The sequence below is a fragment of the Mastacembelus armatus genome, chromosome 7, assembly GCF_900324485.2.
Source record: "Mastacembelus armatus chromosome 7, fMasArm1.2, whole genome shotgun sequence".
Taxonomy (NCBI): domain Eukaryota; kingdom Metazoa; phylum Chordata; class Actinopteri; order Synbranchiformes; family Mastacembelidae; genus Mastacembelus; species Mastacembelus armatus.
This window is the reverse complement of record NC_046639.1, coordinates 22,648,834-22,672,585: the sequence shown is the minus strand read 5'-3', so window position 1 is coordinate 22,672,585 and position 23,752 is coordinate 22,648,834. Positions and strand designations below refer to the sequence as shown.

The 23,752-nt window shown below is 37.8% G+C and overlaps 1 protein-coding gene across 4 annotated transcripts in view; it reads left to right on the top strand.

Annotated features, from left to right (window-relative positions):
• Nucleotides 1–23,752, top strand: part of ptpn11b (protein tyrosine phosphatase non-receptor type 11b) — a 31,590-nt gene that overhangs the window by 2,013 nt on the left and 5,825 nt on the right. For 2 of the 4 annotated variants that reach the window (XM_026331560.1, XM_026331557.1), the window contains exons 2-13: nucleotides 8,593–8,715; nucleotides 14,846–15,040; nucleotides 17,071–17,263; nucleotides 17,472–17,591; nucleotides 17,698–17,811; nucleotides 19,679–19,775; nucleotides 19,985–20,064; nucleotides 20,274–20,429; nucleotides 20,575–20,706; nucleotides 21,949–22,103; nucleotides 23,437–23,504; nucleotides 23,598–23,749. In XM_026331560.1, coding sequence (XP_026187345.1) covers nucleotides 8,593–8,715; nucleotides 14,846–15,040; nucleotides 17,071–17,263; nucleotides 17,472–17,591; nucleotides 17,698–17,811; nucleotides 19,679–19,775; nucleotides 19,985–20,064; nucleotides 20,274–20,429; nucleotides 20,575–20,706; nucleotides 21,949–22,103; nucleotides 23,437–23,504; nucleotides 23,598–23,749 — 1,585 coding nt within the window. Of the gene's footprint in view, nucleotides 1–4,549; nucleotides 4,625–8,592; nucleotides 8,716–14,845; nucleotides 15,041–17,070; nucleotides 17,264–17,471; nucleotides 17,592–17,697; nucleotides 17,812–19,678; nucleotides 19,776–19,984; nucleotides 20,065–20,273; nucleotides 20,430–20,574; nucleotides 20,707–21,948; nucleotides 22,104–23,436; nucleotides 23,505–23,597; nucleotides 23,750–23,752 lie in introns of those variants that run through there. The other 2 variants (XM_026331562.1, XM_026331561.1) reach the window with 2 other exon arrangements.

The window sequence follows — 23,752 nt, the reverse complement described above, 5'->3', positions numbered from 1 at the left end:
CAAGTATTAGCATAAATCTGAACAGAACAGAAAATTTGATTAATTTACTTATAGCTTCATTTCACTTTTATTTTCATTACCAAATGCTTTATGATTCTCTTACAAAATCTAGGCAATGAGTTAAATGTTTAAGAACTGATGTGAATAATGGCAAAAAGAAAATAAGATTTATTGTTGCCGTCATTTCTCACAATTACTGGAGTTGCCTCCGAGTTAAAAGCTGTTTTCCTATTTGTCAGTTTCCATGGTTTGTCACCAGCTGAGACAAGTATGACTGTTGCTTTGTGGCTCGTTCTGTACTTCCTGAACTGAAACACCACAGGGGAACAATACCACAATGTGTGCCATCTTGATCTGACAGACCTACTTTCGTTGATGATAGTATCACTGACTGCCCAGGTTAGGAAGGATTGTAGTTCATCATAATATTGGGGAGGCCTAAAGGGCTCCACATGATTTGTCATAATAGTTTTTTTTTAAAGTCATAAATGGCTAATTTGTCCCATCTCTCAGTGAAATTGTACCATTAACGTAATGATTAAACATTCTAATAGTTCAATATAGCTATGGGCCTAGAGAAAGAATTAATGATGTAGAATCACTTTACACTGTTCTTCCATTTTTATTTTGCTAGTTGATTCTGTGTAATATTACAAACTTTCCACTATTGGAAACCACTCCTGCCCCCTTTGTTTATAGAACAGCCCTCATCTGTCACTGAAACGCATTTGACCAGCTGAGAACAGTGAGTCAGTTTTCTCGATAAGCCAACAGGAAAACAACAGCCCATGTGGAGGAAGAAGATAACACTGCCAACATTTCCAGAAGTGCTCTAAACCAACTGCTAGGTTTTTGTTTTTTGTTTTTTTCCAGATACATGCTTTGAATTTTATTAATTTTATTCTGACAAAGAGCACTGCAGATAGATGATAGTTGACAAAATATTAAAATTGTGTCAGCTCTTCATGCCCATGATCTTTGAATGTTACCTAATGCTTGCTTGCTTACTTAAACAATTAAGGGCAAAGGGCTTAAAAAGGAATTCAGATATGCTTTTCTATGAGTTTGTGACATGTCAAATATTCAGTACTAAATCAGAAATGCAATCCTCTCACATTGAGCCACATAAATCCAAGCTTAGCTTTGATCAGGTTATTATTGCCAGCCCTGCTATTGTTTCTGGCTCTTCTCTGTAGATAAGTGACTTTAAGTCACACTCATTTGAATATGATTCCATAGGAAGTACTCTACTTCATTTTCTGATGACTTGAAATCGTGACTCAAAAAGCACATCATTCATAGTACCTATTAATTCCACTATATAGGTTTTAAACATGAGCTTCATTCAGACGAATATGCCCACAGTTGTTTTTTTTTTTTTTTCACAGCAAATGAGGTATGGAAAATCCTAGTCAAGTGTCACCATGTATTTGATTTCAGGTAATAAGATTGTGAGCAATAACATTTTCCTGTGGAGTAAATGTCTAACTGAAACATCTTTATAATAGTGCTGAGCTTATTGCTGATTTGTTCTGTATAATTTTTAAGTGGAAAAAATCTGAGTGAAAACATTATTTCATTTTTTTAAATATCATGCATCAAACTATATGTTGCTATGTTTTTACATAGAGGACAGGCACAATTTTAAAGAACCACACTGTCAAAATGAGGATTTCTGGAGTAATTACTTTATACCCAGAATTTGTTTCTTTATCTGTGTTTGCCATTTTGGAAAAGAGGTTCAGTTTGTGTTTGCTTTTTGTTTTCCACAAAGTTTGGTTTCCAGGTGGCCTGATGCAAAAAGGTTGGAAGTGTCTGAAAAAACATATTGGTTATTTATTAACTAATAATGGCTGGAGCCACTTTCACTTTGTTTGATGAGTCCCGTTTACTCCATGTAAACACAAAGAAACAGACTGTGGATATCCTGTACTAAAAGTTGTTTTTACATCTTCAAAGAATTGTCTAATTCCCTTGAAAGCGTGTGACCATTTGTCAATCACCAGTAGCATTCTTGGTAATCAGTTTGTCAGCTTTGTGTGGGTTACGTGCAGTATGTGCAGGTGTTTAAAAATGGACCTTAGTTATTTAGCTAATTCTGTTAATCTCACTGCCTGATGAAGTTAAATATTCATCAGTGGGGGAGTGCGAATTTTGCACTTTATGTAAATACCCGGAATCGTAAGCTGAGCTAAAAATATCTGCAACATTACCAAAATCCACACCCCAGGGCTTGTGTGTGACCAATATAGCCCAGGCAGAGGCTTTCACGCTGTGCTGTGGATACTAAGTATATCACCTTTTTGTCAGTGGGCCTGGCCAGGCATGCTTTAAATAGCTGACAAGGGCTATATCGAACTTGTGACATTATGTAAGATCATAGAGTGGTGGCTGGATGCACATCGGGTCTCTTTCCCCTCAACCAGCCTGAGGCCTAACCTGCAGCTCTCAACTGCCTCTGTGTCTCCCACAGTACATCCAGTTTATTCTTCCTTTCCTTGTCAATGTTTCGTCACATAAAACCATGCTATTTGAAATCTAATTCTCTTTGTCTTGTCTGTCTCTTGCTCGCACTGCTCAAGGCCAGATGCAGGGAAATGGGGCGCCTGGTGGTTGTCAAAGGGAATCCTATTCTTGGAAAGTCCTGAGTCACTCCTGCTCCTGCAATCATGCTCTGAGGAGGAAAGTAGAGGAGAGTATAGACAGACGTGTGTAGGAAGGGCATGCTGCTTACTCTGCATTAAAGACCTCTTGAAATTGACATAATCTTCCATATCACATACTTCCTGTGTAAACACAGCAAGTTATGCTGAAAGTCTTATAGAAAGTGAGATCTGTGCTACTGTTTCTTTAGTATCTATTTATTCCACTAAACAGGCCTGGCAAGTTCAAATATGTAATTCAAATTAAAGTAACCATTCAGAATTATAGCATCAGCCAGATTTCTGAACATGCTGCAAGTTGATTTGTTAGCAGATTTGTAAGAATATGGACCAGAGTCCCAAAAGATGAGAATAGCAATTGCCTTTTAGCTAACAGTGTAGAAATTAATATTGTGCCAGTGCAGTTCTGCACCTGGTGGGTTAATTGAGCACTTTAAAAAATTTAATTGACATGATATGTCCATATAGAGTGTTATAAGGTAATGAACACATGGCAGCTCACATTAATTTTCTTAAATCAACATTTACTTTGACAAAATGACAAGATGTATTTTTACATTGCACCCACATCCTCGGTTATTGAAAGTACATTAATAGCACTGGTTGTAAGCATCATAGTTACTGCAGCTGGTTAATATGACACTTGCAAACAAATAAACAGCTCAAGACTCTTTTACATACTAGCATCACTGGTTCCTAATAATAAGGCCTATTTCTACAAGCATTTCTTGGTGAGTGATGGCCTAAAGGTTAATCATTAAACTGATGAACACACACAGAAAGTGCAAACACATTTTGTCCTGAGCTTGGAAAACACCGGCAGCCAGATCACTGAACAATAGCTTCACTGCAAATCTCAAAAGAGCTTCACAGAAAACACATCGAGAGCCTCGCAGCCAGGATGGCATATGTGACATTTGGGGAAAATAAGCTCCAAAATTTGAAATAAAATTTATTTAATTTACCTTGAACAGAAAGGACACTACTGGAATCAGAGCCAAAATCAAAGTTTGCAACACAGTAGAACTGTAAGTATTTCACCAAAATCTTAAAGTCAGAGTTGCTTCAATCTTCCGCTATTGGTTCTGTGACGATAAGTGAGACATTAAGATGAATTAAAGTAGGTTATGAGTTAGGAGTTTTACTACATTTGTATGCTGCTGAGGTTTTTTTTTTCTTGCCGTTTATTTTCTTACTCATTTTCAAATTTCCTTAGCTCATTCTTGTAAAACAAATAGTCTAATGTCATACTGCTGGAATTGGCTGGATTGGGAGGTTTAGCTTGGCGAGGGATAACTGTGATCCAGTGTAACTACGCCACACATGATTAGGTGTAATCTCCAGGCATGGGCAACACAGCTGTTGCAGTTAGCCTCCAATAAGACAGATAGAGACCTAGTAGCACTTGGAGACCTCGCACCCAGAGGTGGCCTGGCTTATTCTGGTCTGTATTATACCCACAGAAAGCTCTGTTAGCCTTCAGATCACAATGCAGGTTTTGCAGCTGCTGACCTCTTATGACACAAAGGTGGACAGCAGAGGGTGGTTGGGCCAGTCTCCCACCGCCTGTCACATGTGTCTACAGCACACCGGGAGGATGGCTGATAACACGATGAGTGCTGGTATCAGGGCTGTTCACACTCGTCCAAATCCCAGATTAAAAGGCCTCCACCCCCTTCCTCGCTCGGCCGCGCACTCTCTCACTCTTTCTCTCTCTCTTGCTCTGTGTCTCAAAACTCCTGCTAAGCACTCCATTCATTTCTGTCATTCCTCTCGCTGTCTCTGTCTCACTCTATTTAACCCAGTAACACTTTTCCAAGCACCCTCCACCCTCCCTCTTTCGTCTCTATATCTCCCTCACCCTCCCACCCTCCCTTGTGTAATAGTGCCCAGTGCTGGATTACTAAGCTCTGAGGCTGCTGAAGCAAGGGGCTGTGGCAGGCTTCGACCAGAATGGTGAGGTAGGACAGAAACAATCCCATTCAACTTTATTTAGCGATTGCTTTTGGACATAACTCACATGTACTTTATTGTTCCAGTGAATAATGCCTTTAATTCTGTGGTAGATTGCTTAATTTAATGCACAGAGTCCAGTGGTGGAGAAGAACAAGTGCACTTGGGAGAACATGTAGAGAACTGACTATGCAGAAGTGTGCATGCCTAAGTATAATACTTCTCTTATTTGCACTGATGTGTGTTGCGGTAAAGGTGGGAGTTTCAGGAGGTTGGGTTACAAAGGGGTAGGAGTACGCACTACTTTAGAGTTTGCTGTTGAGTTGTGGACCGAAACACTCAGGAGAAGGTGCCCCCCCTGCCTTCAACTGTCTGTGAAGCTGACACGGTGAAAAGTAGGTGCTGTTCTGAGAAGCAGTCTGGTGTTGGCTTCTGGTTTCAGCTCATCTCCATTGTTTTGAGAACATGACAAGCGACAGCAGTGCTGTGAGGGAGGATTAGGTATGGATTAGTGACATAAGGCATTTTTGCCCCACTGTTATTATTTTTCCATATGAATCTGTGTAGGATTTTAAAAACAATACCATAAATAATCCGTCTGACATCAGTGACCTGTGAATGGTTCCTCAGTGCTGTAATCTCAATGTGGTGGCCTGTGTGAGGCTTGCTGTAAGAAAAGGGATGTGGCAAGTATCAAAAATATAAGGGAGAAGAAGTAAATGATTGAAGTGGTGTCTATAACCTAAAATATACTGTTGCAGAGGCTTTGGTATTGGCATATATGTTGGCTCATAAGTACCAAAACCCAAGTAATGATGTTATTATTTAGTTCATTAACCTGACACCAACTCCTAGTGATTTTTAAAGGTTTTACTTCAGGTGTACAACTCTTAATTATTAAACACAAATTTAAGGGATCCTCATCAAAAATGTTTGTGCATTTAATCTTCCAAATATCAGTATTATTTTTGCTTTAAATTACAGACAGATATTGGTAGAGTGAATTATTTATTTATTTATTTTAATTTCTCAATTTAAGTGATAATTTTCCATATTTAGACTTTATTCTCATAGTGGTTACACAGCATTTAACATTTTGAAGTTTTTGTCTTCATGCATGTAGTTTCTTCTGTCAGTTTGCTTTTAGTATTATAGATGATGCATTTATCGCTCTCTCAGTGCATTCAAATAATATCCTGTTTGTCTTCACATGGTCAGTCCCAAGCTCAACCATACATCCTCCTGTGCAGACTTCTGGAGATATTTCTAATGTCACAGGGAGTGCATTCTCCATGTCCCTCCCTACTGTTATGTGCTTACAATGAATCCCCTTATAATCAGTTACAGTTTTTGTAAATTCCTCCTATAATCTGCTCCCTTGCATCCTGCAATGAGAGAAAGTGCGTTAGGTCAGTTTTGTCTCCCAGTGACGTGAACCTTGGGTCAGTTGTCTTGTGTGGTGTGGTTGAGATGGCGCAGGGCTCTGCTTCTCTTGCTTTCATTTGGCAAGACTGTCTGGACTGATATTTTTATTTAGATTTTAATATTTTATTGAAAACTGGATGTTTATTACTCCTATGGTTCACCTCTAACAGAATGGATCTGTGATGACCTCAGAGATCTAGTGCCCTGTATAGGCTAGATTTAATTGTGGTCTAACTGTATCATTGCCTCCTCTACAAACACTAGGACACATTTAATATCATTACAAATTCTCCTGTGGTATAGCTTTCTCTCTATACCTGCCTTTCACTCTTATCATAGTCAAAACAGTCATCTCCAAAAATGCAGATCTCACATTTATGTTTACCCCCTAGAAGTGCAGTTACATTTAACAGGAAGAGAGCGAGGCCAAGATAGCAACAGCAGTTGTGTTTATATTTTTGTTGGTTTTTTGAGATATTGTAAGAGAGAATTAAGTTCCTTTCATAATAAGAAAAGATTTGGACTGTTTCACCAGCAGAGCAGTATTCTCTCTTCTGATCTGCTGAGCTGACACATGAGTCTTATTTTTATCTTGCTGTCATGAGTTTGTCATACAGTGTACAGAAACAGCTAAATGCTTGCCCACTGTTAAAGCTTTCAGATATTATCTTCCCAGCATGATCTTCATGAAGGCACTCTTGTGTCACCCCCTGCCTGGTCTTTGCTGGGTTATATTAATCAATAATGAGCCTTTGTAATGTGCGATGGTGGTGAAACTCTAAAATTTAGGATGTGAAATGCATGATTTTCCATGACTCATTTGGTCTATATGTCAGTATCAAAAAAAAAATCTATTTTCCCATTCTTGTTGAGTCATTAGCATTTCTATGTAACACTTATTTTTCTAATTCCCCTGCTCATTACAATAAATGAATATATACATAAATCAGACTGACGCAAATATGTATAATACTCACTTTGAAATCTGTTTAGGCAAATTCTTTTAAATTGCATATCATTCTGTATTTAGGCCTGTTCCTGTACCTGTTTAATTTACTAATCACTTCATGTCTCATTGCTGTTAAACATGTGTTACCAGCCAAAGTGTTAAAACAGTTAAACATACACAACTGATCTTGATCAGTTTTCTGCTCTGGCAGGTGCATCCCCCGGTGGTTGCCTGATTACTCCTTTTGATATAGATTATAAAATAACAGCTCAAACATGTTTATATATGAAATCCCATTGTAATATCTAGAGGCAGCATTGATGGTTGCATACAGTTCCAGCTGCTTATCAACTGCGAGCTGATATTTTTATAAAAAATTGCACATGGATTACACAGTGGTTCATGCACTTTTAGCAGCCAATTTCTCTTAAGTAATTATATGGAGCCTTCCTTTACAAAATATACAAGCCTGTGTCCCTGTCTTGACACACACATGGGGCCTGGATGGATAATGGTGCTCTGGATTAGCCAGCAATGCCACACAGTAGTTGGAGAGGTTTAACCCAGTGATCCCTGCTTAAACATGAGCTCTAAATCCACGCAGCTGACATACAGCTATTCACTGTGACATTGCTATTATACATACCTGCTGCTTCTTTGTGATTAATATTGATCCTCATACATTAAACACAATTTTTACTCAACACTCTAGCTCCAGTTTGTCTTGTGACTGTTTGCAAATAATGAATGTCAAATGGGTGGGATAAGTTTGAGTGTTGGTAGGAGTCCACAACCCAGATAATCTGTTAGCATACCTGAGAAGTGGATGGGATAAATATTTGCCTGTACTGTTTTGCAACAGAGGAAGTAACATATAATTATTAGCTTTGGCTTTGCAGTACTATAAACCTGTGTATATTCTTCCGTTTTAAACAGGTGTATATATCAGTAATTCAAGTAATAAATGTGTTCCCTTGTTATATTTTATTGAAATGAAGTACACTAATCTGATTCAACAACTGTAAAACAAGCAGCAGTCATATCTGTTGTTTTACTTGTTTGCATTTTATATGTGCTATCTTAAAAACTAGTGGTGGACTTTTTGATCTTTCTAAGGGTTAGGATGTATAAAAGGGCTAGAGTTCCCATACTGTTTCCCAAATATGAATGGGATCATAATTGAAGCTGTCAGCCCATGAACCGACAAAACAGCTGTTTGATTACAAAGGCAGTTTAACACAGTACAAAGCCAAAAGCAGCGCTGAAGCTATATCATGGGCCTTCATGGTCTACTACACTGCAAAACTGAAATTTCTGACAACTAAAATTGACGCAAGCATTTGTGCCATTTTTATTGCTAGATTATGATTCACAGTATTAAATGCCAGATTGGTAAAACTGAAATAAATGAATGGAATAATCTTTAACCAAAGAAATTGTGTGTGTGTTTTGAACTCTATTCTGGCCTGTTTTGTTTCAATAGGAGAGAAGCTGGTGGACAAGACACAGCAATACATTCCAACACACACCACAGACACATCGGCCTTTTTCGTGTTTAACAAGCCACCTTTTTTTTTTCTTTTTCTTAAATTCAAATCTTAGGTGGTTTCACCCCAACATCACTGGAATCGAGGCAGAGCAACTCCTGTTGACCCGGGGTGTCCACGGCAGTTTCCTGGCCCGGCCCAGCAAGAGCAATCCAGGGGATTTCACCCTCTCTGTCAGGTAACTCCTCTCCTGCGCTCCCTGACTTCCCCGTATTGTTTTTGTTGATCACCATCAGCCATTTCTTTGCCTCTCTGTTCTCAGTAGTTTAAAGTTCAGTTGTGAGAACAAGCAAAGCTCTAGTGCTGTCATGCTGATAGGCTGGAGGGAATGCAGTCCTCTCTGGAAAATGATCACCATTAGTTACATTTTAGGTATCGTGATTTTTAAAGTGAGTCTGTGTGAATCTCGATGCATTACATTATGTACAAACAAACTCCAGAGTGATTTATTAAGGTGGAAAGTTCACCATTCAAGAGTGAGGAAGCCTTTTAAGTCTCTGAAATTCCTACCTTTGGGGCAATGGGTGATATAATATAGTGTTGGGTTGATTAGATCAGAATCAGAAGTTGTTTTGTCTGAGTGTTTCTAGGAACATGTTAGATAACTCAGATTGAAGTACAATTTAACAACATTAGACACAAATTGGCTAGAAAATCCTAATTTAGGTTGTAGCACTGATGAGTCGGATGAGCACAGCCAAGTGTAATACCCTGTGGAAACTGTCATTCATGCCTCAAAACATGTTTCCCTTAATTTCTTTAATTGAGGGTCATGTCATGTTGCAGAGAATGTGAAATTTCTGGACTGAGCACTACATGCTGCGATGATTGCAAAGAGCAGGAAATGAGCTGAAATGGAAGGAGAGAACGTTTTGCAGAATGGCTCTTCCTTGCAATGGAAGCTTTTAAGAGATACATCAGTTGGCCAAATGCCTGGAAGAAAGCCCAACACATTTGTTACGACGTGACTGTAGCTGTAGCTGGCATGGCAGTGTAGGCAGGGAGAGGCTGTGTGTACGAATATGTGTGTGGATGTCTGTAAGAGATAAGAGTAAAACAAATGGAGACAGAAAGGAGAAAGTAAATTAGATACTGTAGGAAGAGAAGCACCATCTTTTAAATAATGTTTAAGAGCAAGAGACCTGTTAAGACTTTGACCTTTACTTCCTGTGGTGTGTGGTTTGTGTGTGTGGCTATGTATTTCTATATTTGTGGGGAACCAAAACCAGGAGTCCATTAACATTAAGGGGGGTTGCTTTCCTTGAGGGGACTGGCATCTGGTCCCCATGATGTAATTCATTACATTATGGCTTGATGACTTAGTAAGGGTTAGGGTGAGGCTCAGGGTTAGGTAAGTAGTAGTTTTGGTTAAGGTTAGGGTAAGTCTCCTGGAAAGTAATGTATGTCAATGTGGTCCCCAGAAGTGACAAAAACATTTCAGTTTTTTGTGGTGCAGACTGTTGTCTAACATACACACCACAGGAAAAGGTGTGAGGGTGGGTTGTAGCCACCATTTGTGGCCTCGACAAGCCTGTATGCACATACTGAGGTCAAGTGGCTAGAGTGCAGAGCCTTCACGAGCAGGTAGTGAGGCAAAAGAGAGTTTATATTAAAATGAGACTACTGTATGTAACTTTTGGAAAAAGAAACAGTCTCTCTTGCACATGAAAAATTGAATCCATAAGCAATAAAATGTACTATTGCTAATTCAGTCCATTCAGTGATTTGGCTAATACAGCATTACTTGGTTTGTGACGCATGGGTGTGGCATGATGGAGTAGTGGTTAGCACTGCAGCCTTACAGCAAGAGGTTCTGGATTTAATGCCCGTTATTTGTTTAGTTTTACAAGTCTTACTAGTGAAGAAGATGATAGGTAATCTTGCTTTTTTTTTTTTTTTTTTTTTTTTTTTTTAGATGATTGTTTATAATATTACAAAAACACTGTATAATCATATTTCACTAACTTTTTCAAACTTAAAATTCAAATAGTTTTACCTTTTTATATTTACAGAAACTTTTTTTGTAGAACATAATGGAATTTATTGACAATAATTGCTATATCTTTTTTTTTTTTACAGTTCACTTGCACATGCACACACATTCACCCTGTTTTATCAGAACAGAAGAGTCTAATTAGTTAGTCATTAAGCAGATTTCATCTTACCAAGGCCATTATTAGCAGGACAGCCACTGTGAAAGTGCAGATTGTAATGGACACTGAGGGACTCTGTTGTCCCCCTTTTTGTCTTGCTTATCTCCCTCTATGTGCCTCTCCATTTCTTATCTTCACCACCCCTCTCCTCTGGTCTGTGAGGTGAACAGAAAAAGGAGAGGTCAGACTGAGTTGCTGCTCAAAAACATATGAAGTCTGACATGCTAATGAGGTCTTTTTGAGGCGTTTGAAAATGTAATCAATTCAGAGTTTCATAAAAGTCAAAAGAGTAAGTATGAAGTTGCAAAACTTTGACCATAAAGTTCTGGTCAAGTTTTCTCCAACATTTTTCATGCTCTTTATACACTCCAAGCATCCTAAAGAAGAATTTTAAGGGGCAATCTTAAGAGAGAATTTTGTAGGGCAAATTACCACAGAGAGCATACACAGAGAGGATTTTCTCCCAGCCGCTGTATTATATAATGCTAGTCAAGATTTACTCACATATGTTTCCACCACAGCCAGGCTATATACTGTATACTGTAGGTTTACATATTATTGTGGATGTCAAGTCACAATCGGTAAATCACGACTGTATTTTAAACAACATTAGTCTTCATTTCTGTTTCAGTAGTTTCTGTACTTGTGCTGAAAGTCAGCATTGCGTTCTGACATCCAAGCCCTGTAATATTTGTTTCAAGTCATCCATTGTAGAAGTAATTTTTATCCTTATACTTAACTTTAAGCACAGTCTTTGATCTATGATATCTTCTACTGCTTATGAATAAAAGATTTACCAGAATTTTCAGACACCACTGATCTTAGACTGCCCAGCCTTCTGAAGTGAACATACTGTTGCTCAGGAAACATAGGATGTACGTAGTTAAAAAACATGTCTGCTTTTTTTCCCAGATGATGCATTTGCTGTGGTTTTTCCATGACCTCAGGACAAGCTCTTGAGATACCCATACACAATGACCTGACATCACATCTGAAATTTGCAGTGAGATTTAAGCATGCCTCCTTTGGGACCTAGGCTATAAAGCTGTGCAGCTCTCTGTAGAGTTGCAAAAAAATGAAATTGAAATAGAGGCCAAAACTTTATCGACCTCAATTTGATAAGTGGACTGGAAGCGGTTAAAGGGATTTCTCACTGGTATTCGGGTGCATTGAGTGAAAAATATTGCTTCAGGGCAAAACAAGCAATAATTTATCTAACCTAGGCTTTGCACATACATATTAATGTGCATTTCTGAGAAATATATTTTCCAGTTCTCTGTTTGTGCACTTCATTTAGTTTAGTCATACAAATCTAAATACTTTTATTACTAAAACTCACTTTTTTTTTTTTTTAACATACATTGCTCTTGCTAGAGTATTAAAGAAATGTGATCCATTTACTTTTAAAGCTTCAGAGGAATGCCAATGCTCTATCAAGACAAGGATGCATTATGAAGGATTTTGTGACAATGTACATTTGTGCTTCTCTTCATTTGGTCCGATCAATGCAAATTGTTTCACAGGATAAATGAGGACAAACGTGTCTTTCTAGCTATTGCATTTTTGTGTTTTTCTGTTCATATTTACATTTTGATTTGGGTTATTGTGACATGAACTTTGGATAAAAAAAATTACATATCCTGCTTTTATGTGATCATGTGTAAAAAAAAAAAACAAAACAAAACAGTGAAGCTGAGATGAAACAAGTTGCTGTTATCAGTAAATCCAATTAATTATGGACAGAATTTCTGGAAGATTAAGCAGTCTATTTACAGACAAACACTTGCAGCTGAAATAATAATACAGAATGTTAGTGAGAACACAATTTGAAAATGAAGAACTACGGTTAGTGAGGAGGAACAACTTTGTTCTTCCCATAAAAGTGTTTTACTGTAATTGCATGCTACGTCCTGTACTGTTAAAGGTCCGGTGACCCAAATGTTTTAATAAAGTGAGGAGTTGTAGACAATGCATGGGAGTCATTTCACAGTAAATGTCAAACATTTTATGACTGCAAAGATTTACTCACTTTTTAAAAAGGATTGTAAACTACACATGATCAGAAGGCAGTACAGTAGTGATCCATGTCAATGTTTCAGTGAGTTTAATGCATTATAAACCCATTATTTGCTTGTATGCATAGTTAAAAGGAAGTTGATACGCACAACTTTGCATATGTGCACCATGGGTCTGGATAGGTTTTTTGTTTGTTAGAGAATAATTACTTATTCCTTTTGGTGCTTCACAATCAGTATAGAACCACTACTTAGACAAAACCCTTTTCTTCTATGTTTAGCCACAAAGAAATACTGTTTGTGAATGAATTCATTTTTGGCTGTACCTAATGTATGTTAAAATATTGGAAAGTAGTCAGAAAAAAAATCTGTCACATTTACACATGCACATGCATCCATTCTGTCACTGCGAATATTGTACCTACTTTAGAGATGAGGCTGTTCTGTAGCTAGTAAAGTGTTTAGAAAGATGACTTTGCAAATAGACCTACCTAATAACTTATGCTGCATTTCAAAATAATTTACTCACTAATCACTAAACGAGCAGTGAAATGTGCTATGATGGGAGAACTCTAATTTTATCTATGATTCTTAATTTTCCTCAGAAAACATGAATAAAAACAGTGTCATTTTAGGTATTGTCATGTATTAGAACAGAGAGCAGAGATGACGCTGACCTTGCCTCCATGTATTCTTACTGTAACGAAGACTGCCATATTGTAACAAATCCATAAAGATTCTTGAAGTCTGAGAGGAGCAGAGCAGGGAAGTGAATCAAAATCTAATAGGATGTGTTTGGGTCGTTCCAGAGTTAATGGTGTAAAACTGAGAGAAAAGGGGGCTTTGGCCTGGGAGTTGAGGGGCCTTTAACAATGCCAGAGACCTGTGGCACTCTGCCAGTAGCCACTAATAGAGCCATAAAGCAATTACAGAGAAAGAGGGATGGAGGCAGAGAGATGGATTATGGGACAGATAAATGCAAGAATGGTGGAAAGGATTTACAGTATATTGAGTGTAAGAATGGAAAGAAATAAATATGAATGTGAAATTCACAAAGACAATAGAAAAGTAATGGAGGGAAAGAAGATTTTGTATTTGATATTTGTGCAGTTTGATATGACAATCAGCTGCTAATCAGTTTGTGGAGTGAGACAGTTACAGATCAGATGAGATACTGCTGGCTGCCTGGATATCCTCCACTGTGATCCCTAAAAGGCTGTATGTGTGTGTCATCATACTTATGTTTATGTGATGTTTTATTTTATCTCTGCTGAAACGGGTAGGAGAGAGTTGCTGGAGATGAAAAACTTTTAGGAGCTGAACTTTTGAGTCTCATCTCACACTTCCCTTGCTGCCAGGCAGATGTATGTGTGCATCAGTGTACAGGATGTTGAAATTCATGTGCACATATTCGAACCAGCCAGAGGACTTTGAATATGCAAAGTGGTACCAAATGCTTTCTGGCTTATCGGTCTTTGAGCTTGGCAGCTGCATGCATTTTGGTTCTATTTTGCAATCCTGATACAGCCTTCCTCCAAATACAATAGATATAAAAACTACACATTATTAAAAAGGGAGGGTCTCCTGTGAGAAGATATGTCTTGTTTATAGTCAAAGTGAATAATATTCGCTGTGCAATGAAATGGTTCAGAATTTGTTAAATCACTTTCCTGTAGTAGCTTGTGGCTTATTTTATCATTTCAGTGTAATTTAAAGTTGCTTATGTAGTTATGTTATTTATACTTCACAAAAAACGCTTCAGTATTGCAGAGATATGAACACATACGGACAGAATAAGGTTGATTAGGGCATAATAACAGAAGCCAAATGAAATATGCCACCACATCGGCAGGTTTTTTAAACATGTTTTTAAGAAAGTTGTGTTCATCATCTTAACATTGGGGCAGGTGGATGTTGAACACGCATGGTTTTGTTTGTGTGAGCGTATACTGTAAGAATGTGTGTGGGTGGTTGTTTGTGTCGTGTGTGTGTAAGTTCAGTGTTTTAAATATCCACAGGGTGTAAAGAAACGAGGAAAACGCAGACAGAAAAAAGCTGTTTCTTTAGAATGAGTTCACCTCTGTTTACATGCATTATAACTACTTGAATGACTGAAATCCCACTGGTTTTTCCTGTTCAGGCGTAATGATGAGGTGACCCACATTAAGATCCAGAACTCAGGCGACTACTATGACCTGTATGGAGGTGAAAAATTTGCCACGCTGGCTGAGCTGGTGCAGTATTACACCGAACAACAGGATCTTCTACGCGAGAGGAATGGCCATGTCATCGAGCTCAAGTACCCACTCAACTGCAAGGACCCCACCTCTGAGAGGTACTGTTAAACTCGCACACTTAACACCAACTCCATAAACTCCTACTGTCAAGAATTCTCCCTGACCACATGATGTCAGACTGCAGCAGTTCATCCTGCCATAAGAAACTACAATCTGATAACCACCGGATAAACAATATTAGTTTAGTCCTAATTTCAGTGTACTTATTAGATGCTGCTTTGGGCTAAATGCTCATTTTAAGGGCATTTTCATAATGCGTAGGACACAAAACTTTGGACCAAAATATGAAATATTATTTGGTAATTAAGGCATGAAACTTACTACCTTTAGTATGCTTTGATGAGTTCATTTTAAAGTAGCCTCATGATGCATCTCCAGTATGATTAACTTACAGTTACAGTAAAAGACTGTAGGGAAAAGCCCTAATGTCAGATAAATGCATGGCTTGAAATGTTACAATAATTATTTTATTTTAAACAGTGAATAATATAGTATATACAAATAACTTATAAATAGAGGAGCAAGTCATTAGCCAGCTCTCTTTTGTGTCTTGAATGGAACATTTTTTTAGCTAGCACCTTGGAGCTGGATCATATGAAAGAAATTAACATCACAATATTAACGACACTGACACATATACAGTATATGGAATATCGTATCTAAAATTATCAAGGTTTATGTTTACCACAGTAAACATTTCTCTGTTGCAATGAAAATATTTGAAGCACTTGAAAGGTGAATGTCTTTCTAGCTCTTAAGTTTTTAACTGTTAAACGCTTCACTATATTCACATATTGTTTATCTGTGTCATCAGTGCTTGAGTGTTGATGAACAGTGAGAATGAACCAAAACAATGAAGCTGTGCACCTGTGGAAAAAAACAAAACAAAAAGCAAACAAAAAAAAAGAAAAATATCATCCACTCTGCAGATTCTGCAGTTTTTTTGTTTTTTTTTGGTCACAGCATAACACAGTCACCCACACATTAAATTCAGATGCACTGGCATATTACCAGATGTATCTTCGAACAAACTAAGTGCGTGGTGCTGCTATTTTTGTTTATGCTCACTAAATATCTGCACATTAACCTTCTTCTATATGCGGGTTGGACACATATATGGCACACTTCATCCCACCTACACACACACACACGTCATTTAAAACAGAAGACAGCTGGTGTGTTAAGACCAAGAATCCATGCATACACTCATGCAAATACAGGATGCATTTTAGAAAAATACATTTATACCATACCATTATTTGTTTAAAAAAAAAAAAAAAAAAATCATCACTTGTTTGCTATCAACCCCAAATGAGCCAGTTATGTATATTCACTTTCTCTATACATCTATACTTTGCAGTGTATATATCTTAGTTTCTATTTAGATTAAGAACAACCTGTGATCTATGGTTTTGGTTTATCTAGTGTTTCCATGCAACATATGTCTCGTACACGCCTCCTACACGTTCATGCTCACCACACAGGAAAACGACAGACATGCAAGTTTTTGATCAGCAGTATGTCTGCAGCAATATAAGAGACACTCATTCGTAAGTGGGTTGCACATATACGTATAGTCATTAACTTGAACCCTAGAGCTGCAATTTTTTTTATTTATTTATTTATTTATTATTTTTATTTTATTTATTTATTTATTTATTTTTTTTGAGCTTGAGCTAGAGGCATAATGCTAGTGCCCATCCTTGTTTTGGTCAAGTATCTGTCTCAATTCTTCTCACATGCCTAGATAATTCATCTACATTGCAACCACAGCTGCCTGAGGCTAAGATTCTTGAGCTCCACAGAAGCTGGAGAAGCAGTTTGCACAGCATCTGAAATAATGAACAATGATGTTCACTGTTTTTAAAAGTCTTGCCAGGTGCATTTTTATATATAGTACAGTTTATGGTTCTTAACATGTTCAAATTATTTGTTAATTTTCATTGTCAGGAATTGCCACAAATCAGGAATGCAATGCTGATTAGGCATTCATGTTGTCAGTTTAATGAATGTTGTTCCTTGGTTATGATGTAGATATATCATAGTGTTTTGTCTCACATGTCTCCAGGTGGTACCATGGGCACCTCTCTGGACGAGATGCAGAGAAACTGCTCACAGAAAAAGGCAAAGCTGGCAGTTTCCTTGTACGGGAGAGCCAGAGTAAACCTGGGGACTTTGTCCTCTCAGTTCTCACCAATGAGGAGAAACATGAGAATGTGGATCGCAAGACCAAGGTCACCCATGTTATGATACGCTACCAGGTGAGGTAACTCATTGTGGGCCCTTCAACATATCCTGAAACTTAAATTGGTATTGTCTAGCTGGATTAACACAGCCTGGAAAAAGCCTGGACTCTTGAATTTGTCTCTCAAACTACCACACCATATAATGTGTTGAAGTCATGTATTGTTGAGCAGGTCATAAATTGTAGCTAAACTATTTTTTTTTCTTTTTTTTTTTTTTGTCCAGCAGGAGGGGAAGTATGACGTGGGTGGAGGTGAGAGGTTTGATACATTGGCTGATCTGGTGGATCATTACAAGAAAAACCCAATGGTGGAAAAAAGTGGCATCGTTGTGCACCTCAAACAAGTATGGAAGTGACATTACACTCTTTTACGTGTCTTGAAGCCATGGTTGTGTATTTTCATACCTGTGCTTTTTAAATAATAACTGTTCTGACTGTAATTTACAACAGCCATTTAATGCCACAAGGATAAATGCAGCCAATATTGAGAACCGGGTACGAGAGCTCAACAAAGTAGCAGACAACTCAGAGAAGCCCAAACAAGGATTCTGGGAAGAATTTGAGGTATGTGGCCCTCAGAACTGTCAATACAAGAATTTCTTTCTTTTAATAATTTTAAAAAACTATGCTTACCATTGTGGGGTAGCCAGACAATATAAATGAATTCAGATATTCAACAGTTTTATTAAATGTGTCTTTAGGAAAGAACTAGCTGAGTATGTATAAGTTGTTTAAGACAAAATTGGGAAGGTTTTGTAATGTGAATTACAATTACTAATTACATTAGTTTTTTGAGTGTTGTCTTCCCAAGGATGGTGTATTTTCACCACTGGAAAGTGTATTAAGGATGGAATTGTCTTTAGATTACTGTTTTAGTGGTAAGTCTTAGATATCATATTAAGTTTTATTTTGTAGGTCATTTTTCCCTGTTGCCTTTATGTAGTCATCCATTTCATATCTGCTTGTGTAGGCTTACATCTATGTTCATTCCAGGGAGTTATCATTTTAATGTAACTGACAGGTTGCAAATATTAATAATTTGAATTGTTTCAAGGCATATGAGGCTAATTGTTGAATCAATACTAGATTTTTATTTCAATCAAATCTATCATTCAAAACTTCATTTGCACGTGTTTGTGTGAGCTAATGCATTTCAAAGTGCTTTGCAGATGACTGGCAAATTAATAATACAACAAAAAATGTGGGAATAAAAAAAACAAATAAAATGTAATACATGTAAAATATACCAAAGGGAATAACACAAATTAAAAAACAAATACAGTTAAACAAATAGTGTAAATAATGGCTGTAAAATATTCTAATCAAAAAAGCCTGGCCTGACTGCTGCAACAGCTCAGAGCATGAAAATGAAAGCTGCCTCACCAGAAGTTTTTGTACTGAACTTGGGAACAAATAAAAATCTCGTGCTTGAGGACATGCACTTTATGCATGTCAGACAGGCAGACTGGTGCAAGACCATGAAGAGCTTGAAAAACAAAAAAAATTAAAATCACTATGGAAACTGACAGTGTAATGATTTATGATTTTAAAACAGGTGCATTTTCTCTCCTGTTCCTGGTCAGCAGTCAGGCAGCAGCATTCTGAATCAATTGGAACTGATTTATAACATTTTTGGGTAGACCAGATAGGAGAGCAAGGATAAAGGATAAAAGGATTCAAGGATAAAAAGCAGATACTGTGGTATACCTCACATGAAAAAGATGACACTAAGTTGGTATGAGAACATTTTTTTTTTAACCTATCATTGCCTAGTTGTTGGATTATCTGATGCAATCTTTACTAAGATGGTATTCATTAATTTATATTACTCTATGTTCTGGGACAACATATGTGGGTCATCCAATGTGATAATACATAATATTGTATACCGCCACACCCAAGCTTACGTCATTAATTGTTTCCAGAAGGTGCAACATATGACAATTTCACGTAAGCCAGAGCGAATGAATAAATAAATGAACGTGTGATGCAGCATCTGCTCTGAGTGACGCCAAATGGAAAAATGCCGTAAGCAAACAAAACTTGGCGGTGGTGTATACGTACAGTATTTTCATTCCTCTTATTTCTGTACGTCAAATTGATCGGTGTTGTAAATATCCTCAAGTGTGATTTACTGTATAATGCATGACGTAAGTCTGATGCTGATGGAAGTAGAAATGGCGTAAGCTGGGTTATGACTGAATAAACAATTGGCATATGTTACCATATTATTTGTAAATTAACTAACGAGAACAGTGGCTTTGTATTTATGGCAAGCAACTGGTAACCCCTACTGTGTATATACATCACCTCAGAATTGGCAGTTGTGTTACAGTGAATATTCTTCTGTTTGGAAGCTCCTGGATCTCCTTCTTGTGAAAACATCTTATTTTCTTTTCATTCTCCCTTGTCATGTGTTGTAAACAATCAGGTACTTCAGCAGCAGGAGTGCAAACTGCTGTATCCCCGGAAAGAAGGGCAGAAGCCAGAAAACAAGAGTAAAAACAGATACAAGAATATCCTCCCCTGTGAGTCATGCAGCAACCTGCCATTTCCTGTCTCTCCAGCTTCCTGTGGAAACAATGACACAAATAGCCAATGTACAGGGCTCAGCAAAGTGTCAAGAATTAGTTTTGATAACTCTGGCTGTCATTTGACATGAGATTTAGAAAAAACATCTCTGGAAACTGTAGACATTTTGTACTGCATTAATGAGAGTTTCACTTTGTATTTTCAGTCGATACAACTCGTGTTGAAATCAGGGAGTCAGATCCAGATGTTTCTGGTTCAGACTACATCAATGCCAACTACATCAGAGTGAGTGTTCTCAGTAATAAACAATGTGTACCAACGTGTTTACCTTGAATTTACCAGTCAGTATGGAGGATACCTTTTAACAGGCTTTGTAAGCAGCACAGAACACTCTTAATTTTTTCTTTGTGTAAGTAGTTCATGTTATGTTATTGTATTATCTAGTCACACTGTCCAAATGTTTTATTCAATGTATAATTTTTTGTGCTGTACAGAGTATACATGAAGAAGGGCGCCATGTGGAGGAGGGTAAAGTCTTCATCGCCACCCAAGGTTGCCTACAGAATACAGTTATTGACTTCTGGAAGATGGTTTATCAGGAGAATACACACGTCATTGTAATGACTACGAAGGAGATGGAACGAGGACGGGTGAGCACTGTGTGGGGGAAGGGAGCGAGACGGCTGACAAGGATAGTATGACAGTTAAGCTGATTGGAAAGCTGCTTGAGATGAGCTGGTTCTTTAGATTGTCTAATACCCACCACCCCTCTTTGTTTTTCTCTTTGTAATTTAGAACAAATGTGTCTGTTATTGGCCAGACCTCCATGCCACTAAAGAGTTTGGAAAAGTACTAGTGAGGAACATTGACGAAAGGCCTGCACAAGACTACATCCTTAGGAAGCTGGAGGTGACCCGTCTGGACCGGGTAGGAAAGCTGTGTACTCAATCAGAGCTGACCCACTGACCTAGGTTCAGATTATCTAACACCTCATACACACTCACATAGGGGAGACAGTCCTCCATCACGTGCTTATGTGGGAGGATTTACTGCATGGTTTTAAAGAATAGAAGACCTAGATACAGAAAAAACAAAAAGCGAAGGTGCACACAGCCTTTTAAAAAGGTTTTTGCATAATGAATCCTGAAATAAACACCCTCCGATACTGCACACTGCACTGTTGTATAACACAAGTATGCAATTGTTTTAGCATCTAACTAAAAGCAAGTGAAAGCTTCTGCTTTGATCACAGAAGCCAGTCTGAAATTGACTCAGTAGGGGGGTGTTGAAAATGGTGTGTAACTTTTAGTGGTGTTGTAGCTAGAAAAGGGACAATGTAATGTATTACACATGGTTATCCAAAAACGTATATTCTGTTCACAACAAAGATTAGCTCAACTTTTCAACACACTGCCCCCAAGTGACGCTTCAGTCAAGTCTCTGTGGTTGTGTTGAATAGGAAAATCAGCCACTTATCCTATCACTTTTTGGTAATAAATCACAGTTTCATTCATTTAAGGTTATAGTTAATGTCTTGTGACTGCATGAGACTAAAGCTGACATATTCTGTATATTCAGATGCGCATAATGTAAACATTTTGTCTAATTGAAACATGACAATGATAGACTCAAGTCTGTGTTTTATGCTGTTCAGAGGAATGGTTCAGGGTTTTAGTATCTTCCATAATGGAAGCATTAGTTCCATATGAGGGATATTATTGCATAAAAGCATATTTCAGCATTCAGGGATATGTATTAATACTGATATAACTGGAGTTTTACTTAAATGCAGATATAAAAAAGGTGTGTATATATAACATATTAGCAAACTGTATACCTCCTTCACAGCGCAGCAGTTTGCAAAAGGAGGGATTTATGTACTGACTGACTTTGAAAAATATCTACTTGAATTGGCTAACCCAAATTTCTGAAGTATAATATTATATTTGGTTATATTTAATTCATTGTGTTCAATTTGAATGTAAATTTTGTTCTCATCTCTTAGTGTGATCATGCCTTTTAATGAACACTGTGGAGCCAGGATGTAGACAAAAGAGCTTCTGACCTGCTATGTTGAGCCATAGGCACATAAACAATAGGAATATTCCAATCCAAAAGTATTAAGGGAGAAAAAGCTCATCTTTTTTTGTGTGTGTATTTTTCTTACAGAAGGAGCCTGTGAGGCACATCTGGCACTATCAATACCTAAGCTGGCCAGATCATGGGGTTCCCAATGAGCCCGGTGGTGTCCTCTGGTTCCTAGAGGAGGTCAACCGCACCCAGAGTACCATTCCAGACACTGGACCCATAGTTGTCCACTGCAGGTACAACCTGTGGGGGGGTGGGGGAGTAGATCATCAATGTGTGAGCTGGAGAGAATAAGCAAGCTGACCTGCAAACAGAGTTCTTCACTTTATGGCTGCTAGCATTACTTTGAAACTGAAGATGTCCAAAATATCTGGTGAAAAAAATGACGGCATGGTTATTCTCTTGAGAGGCAAAACACAGTACTAGAAAAAATAACCCAGTTTTACTTAAGTTAGAACACACATATCCGGTATTGTAGTGTCTTCGGTGCAAGTTCATGTTCACATATACACACACACACACACACACACTGTCAAACATTGCAAGTTAATTCGTCTGGCTTGAGTTTTCTTGGGGATTTCCCAAGATTGAAATAGATACAATAGATTGATAGATGGTAGAAAATAGACACCTGAAACTTTGCTCACTAAGCATGAAATTATGAAGTATGGTTTCAGTCAGCCACTTGGGTGCGCTGTAATTAAGGTTCATAATTTTACCTTTGTGCTAGAAGTAGGTTTTGATTAAACTAGCATGAGCTAATCATACATAGTCAGTATAAACTAGCCAGCTTATCAGGAATTTTCTCTCATCCCATTAATACCCCAAGTTCAATGGTCCTTTGTCCTTTCCATGACATGATTATCAACAATACCTATCCCTTGACCTGTATTTACTTTAAATAACTCTTCGACAATGCCCTGCTTTAGGCCATTAACTATTACTTCATTCTTTTATTTACAGTGATGGATTATTTTGTGATGTTTCCATCACCACTAACTAAACAGATGAAACTTTTTGGAATAGCGCAGCCTGTTTTTGTTCTGCTGTTGTCAGGATATATTCCTGGTCTTGATTAAAATACCCCATTTAAAATTCTGAGTTTGGTAAATCACATTAATCTACATCTGTGGATTACAAGTACCGATTTATCTGTGTTGCAGATTTTGTTCATCACAGATTAATTCCTGCTAGAGTCATAGACCTTCTTTTTTATTTGATGTGTTGCAGTTTTCAAAAGTTTAAAGATGCATTTTAAGTCTAAAGCAGATATGTGACCGTCAAGCATGATGATGATAAATGCAGTAATAGATTTGTTCATTTTGTGTATTTCCATGTCTTTTGCCATACCCTGTCACCCAAAAATGGTGACAGATTGATTAAACACATTTAACACAGTTGGCTGCTGATAGAGAAAACCACTGAGTTTTCAGAGAAGACATAACGGCTTTTTAAATGTAACACAACAAATTCAAGTTGCCTTACTCCTTTTAGCTTGTTAAACCCTGCAATTCTTTCTTCAGTTTTTTAGCTACATGTGGTTTGACTTTAACTCTGATGTCAATACAGTGCAGGCATCGGCAGGACAGGCACCATAATTGTCATCGACATCCTCATAGATATTATTAACCGACAAGGTAAGCTACTGAAATGGCACACTGGACTTCATATTACTTGAAATCTTTGTATTGTACCTTGACTAAGTTGTGCTGTGTATATGTGTGTTGTAGGTCTGGATTGTGACATTGACATCCCAAAGACCATCCAGAGGGTACGGCAGCAGAGGTCCGGCATGGTGCAGACAGAGGCCCAGTATAAGTTTATCTACATGGCTGTGCAACAGTACATAGACACAGCTCAGAAGAGACTGGAGGAGGAGCAGGTA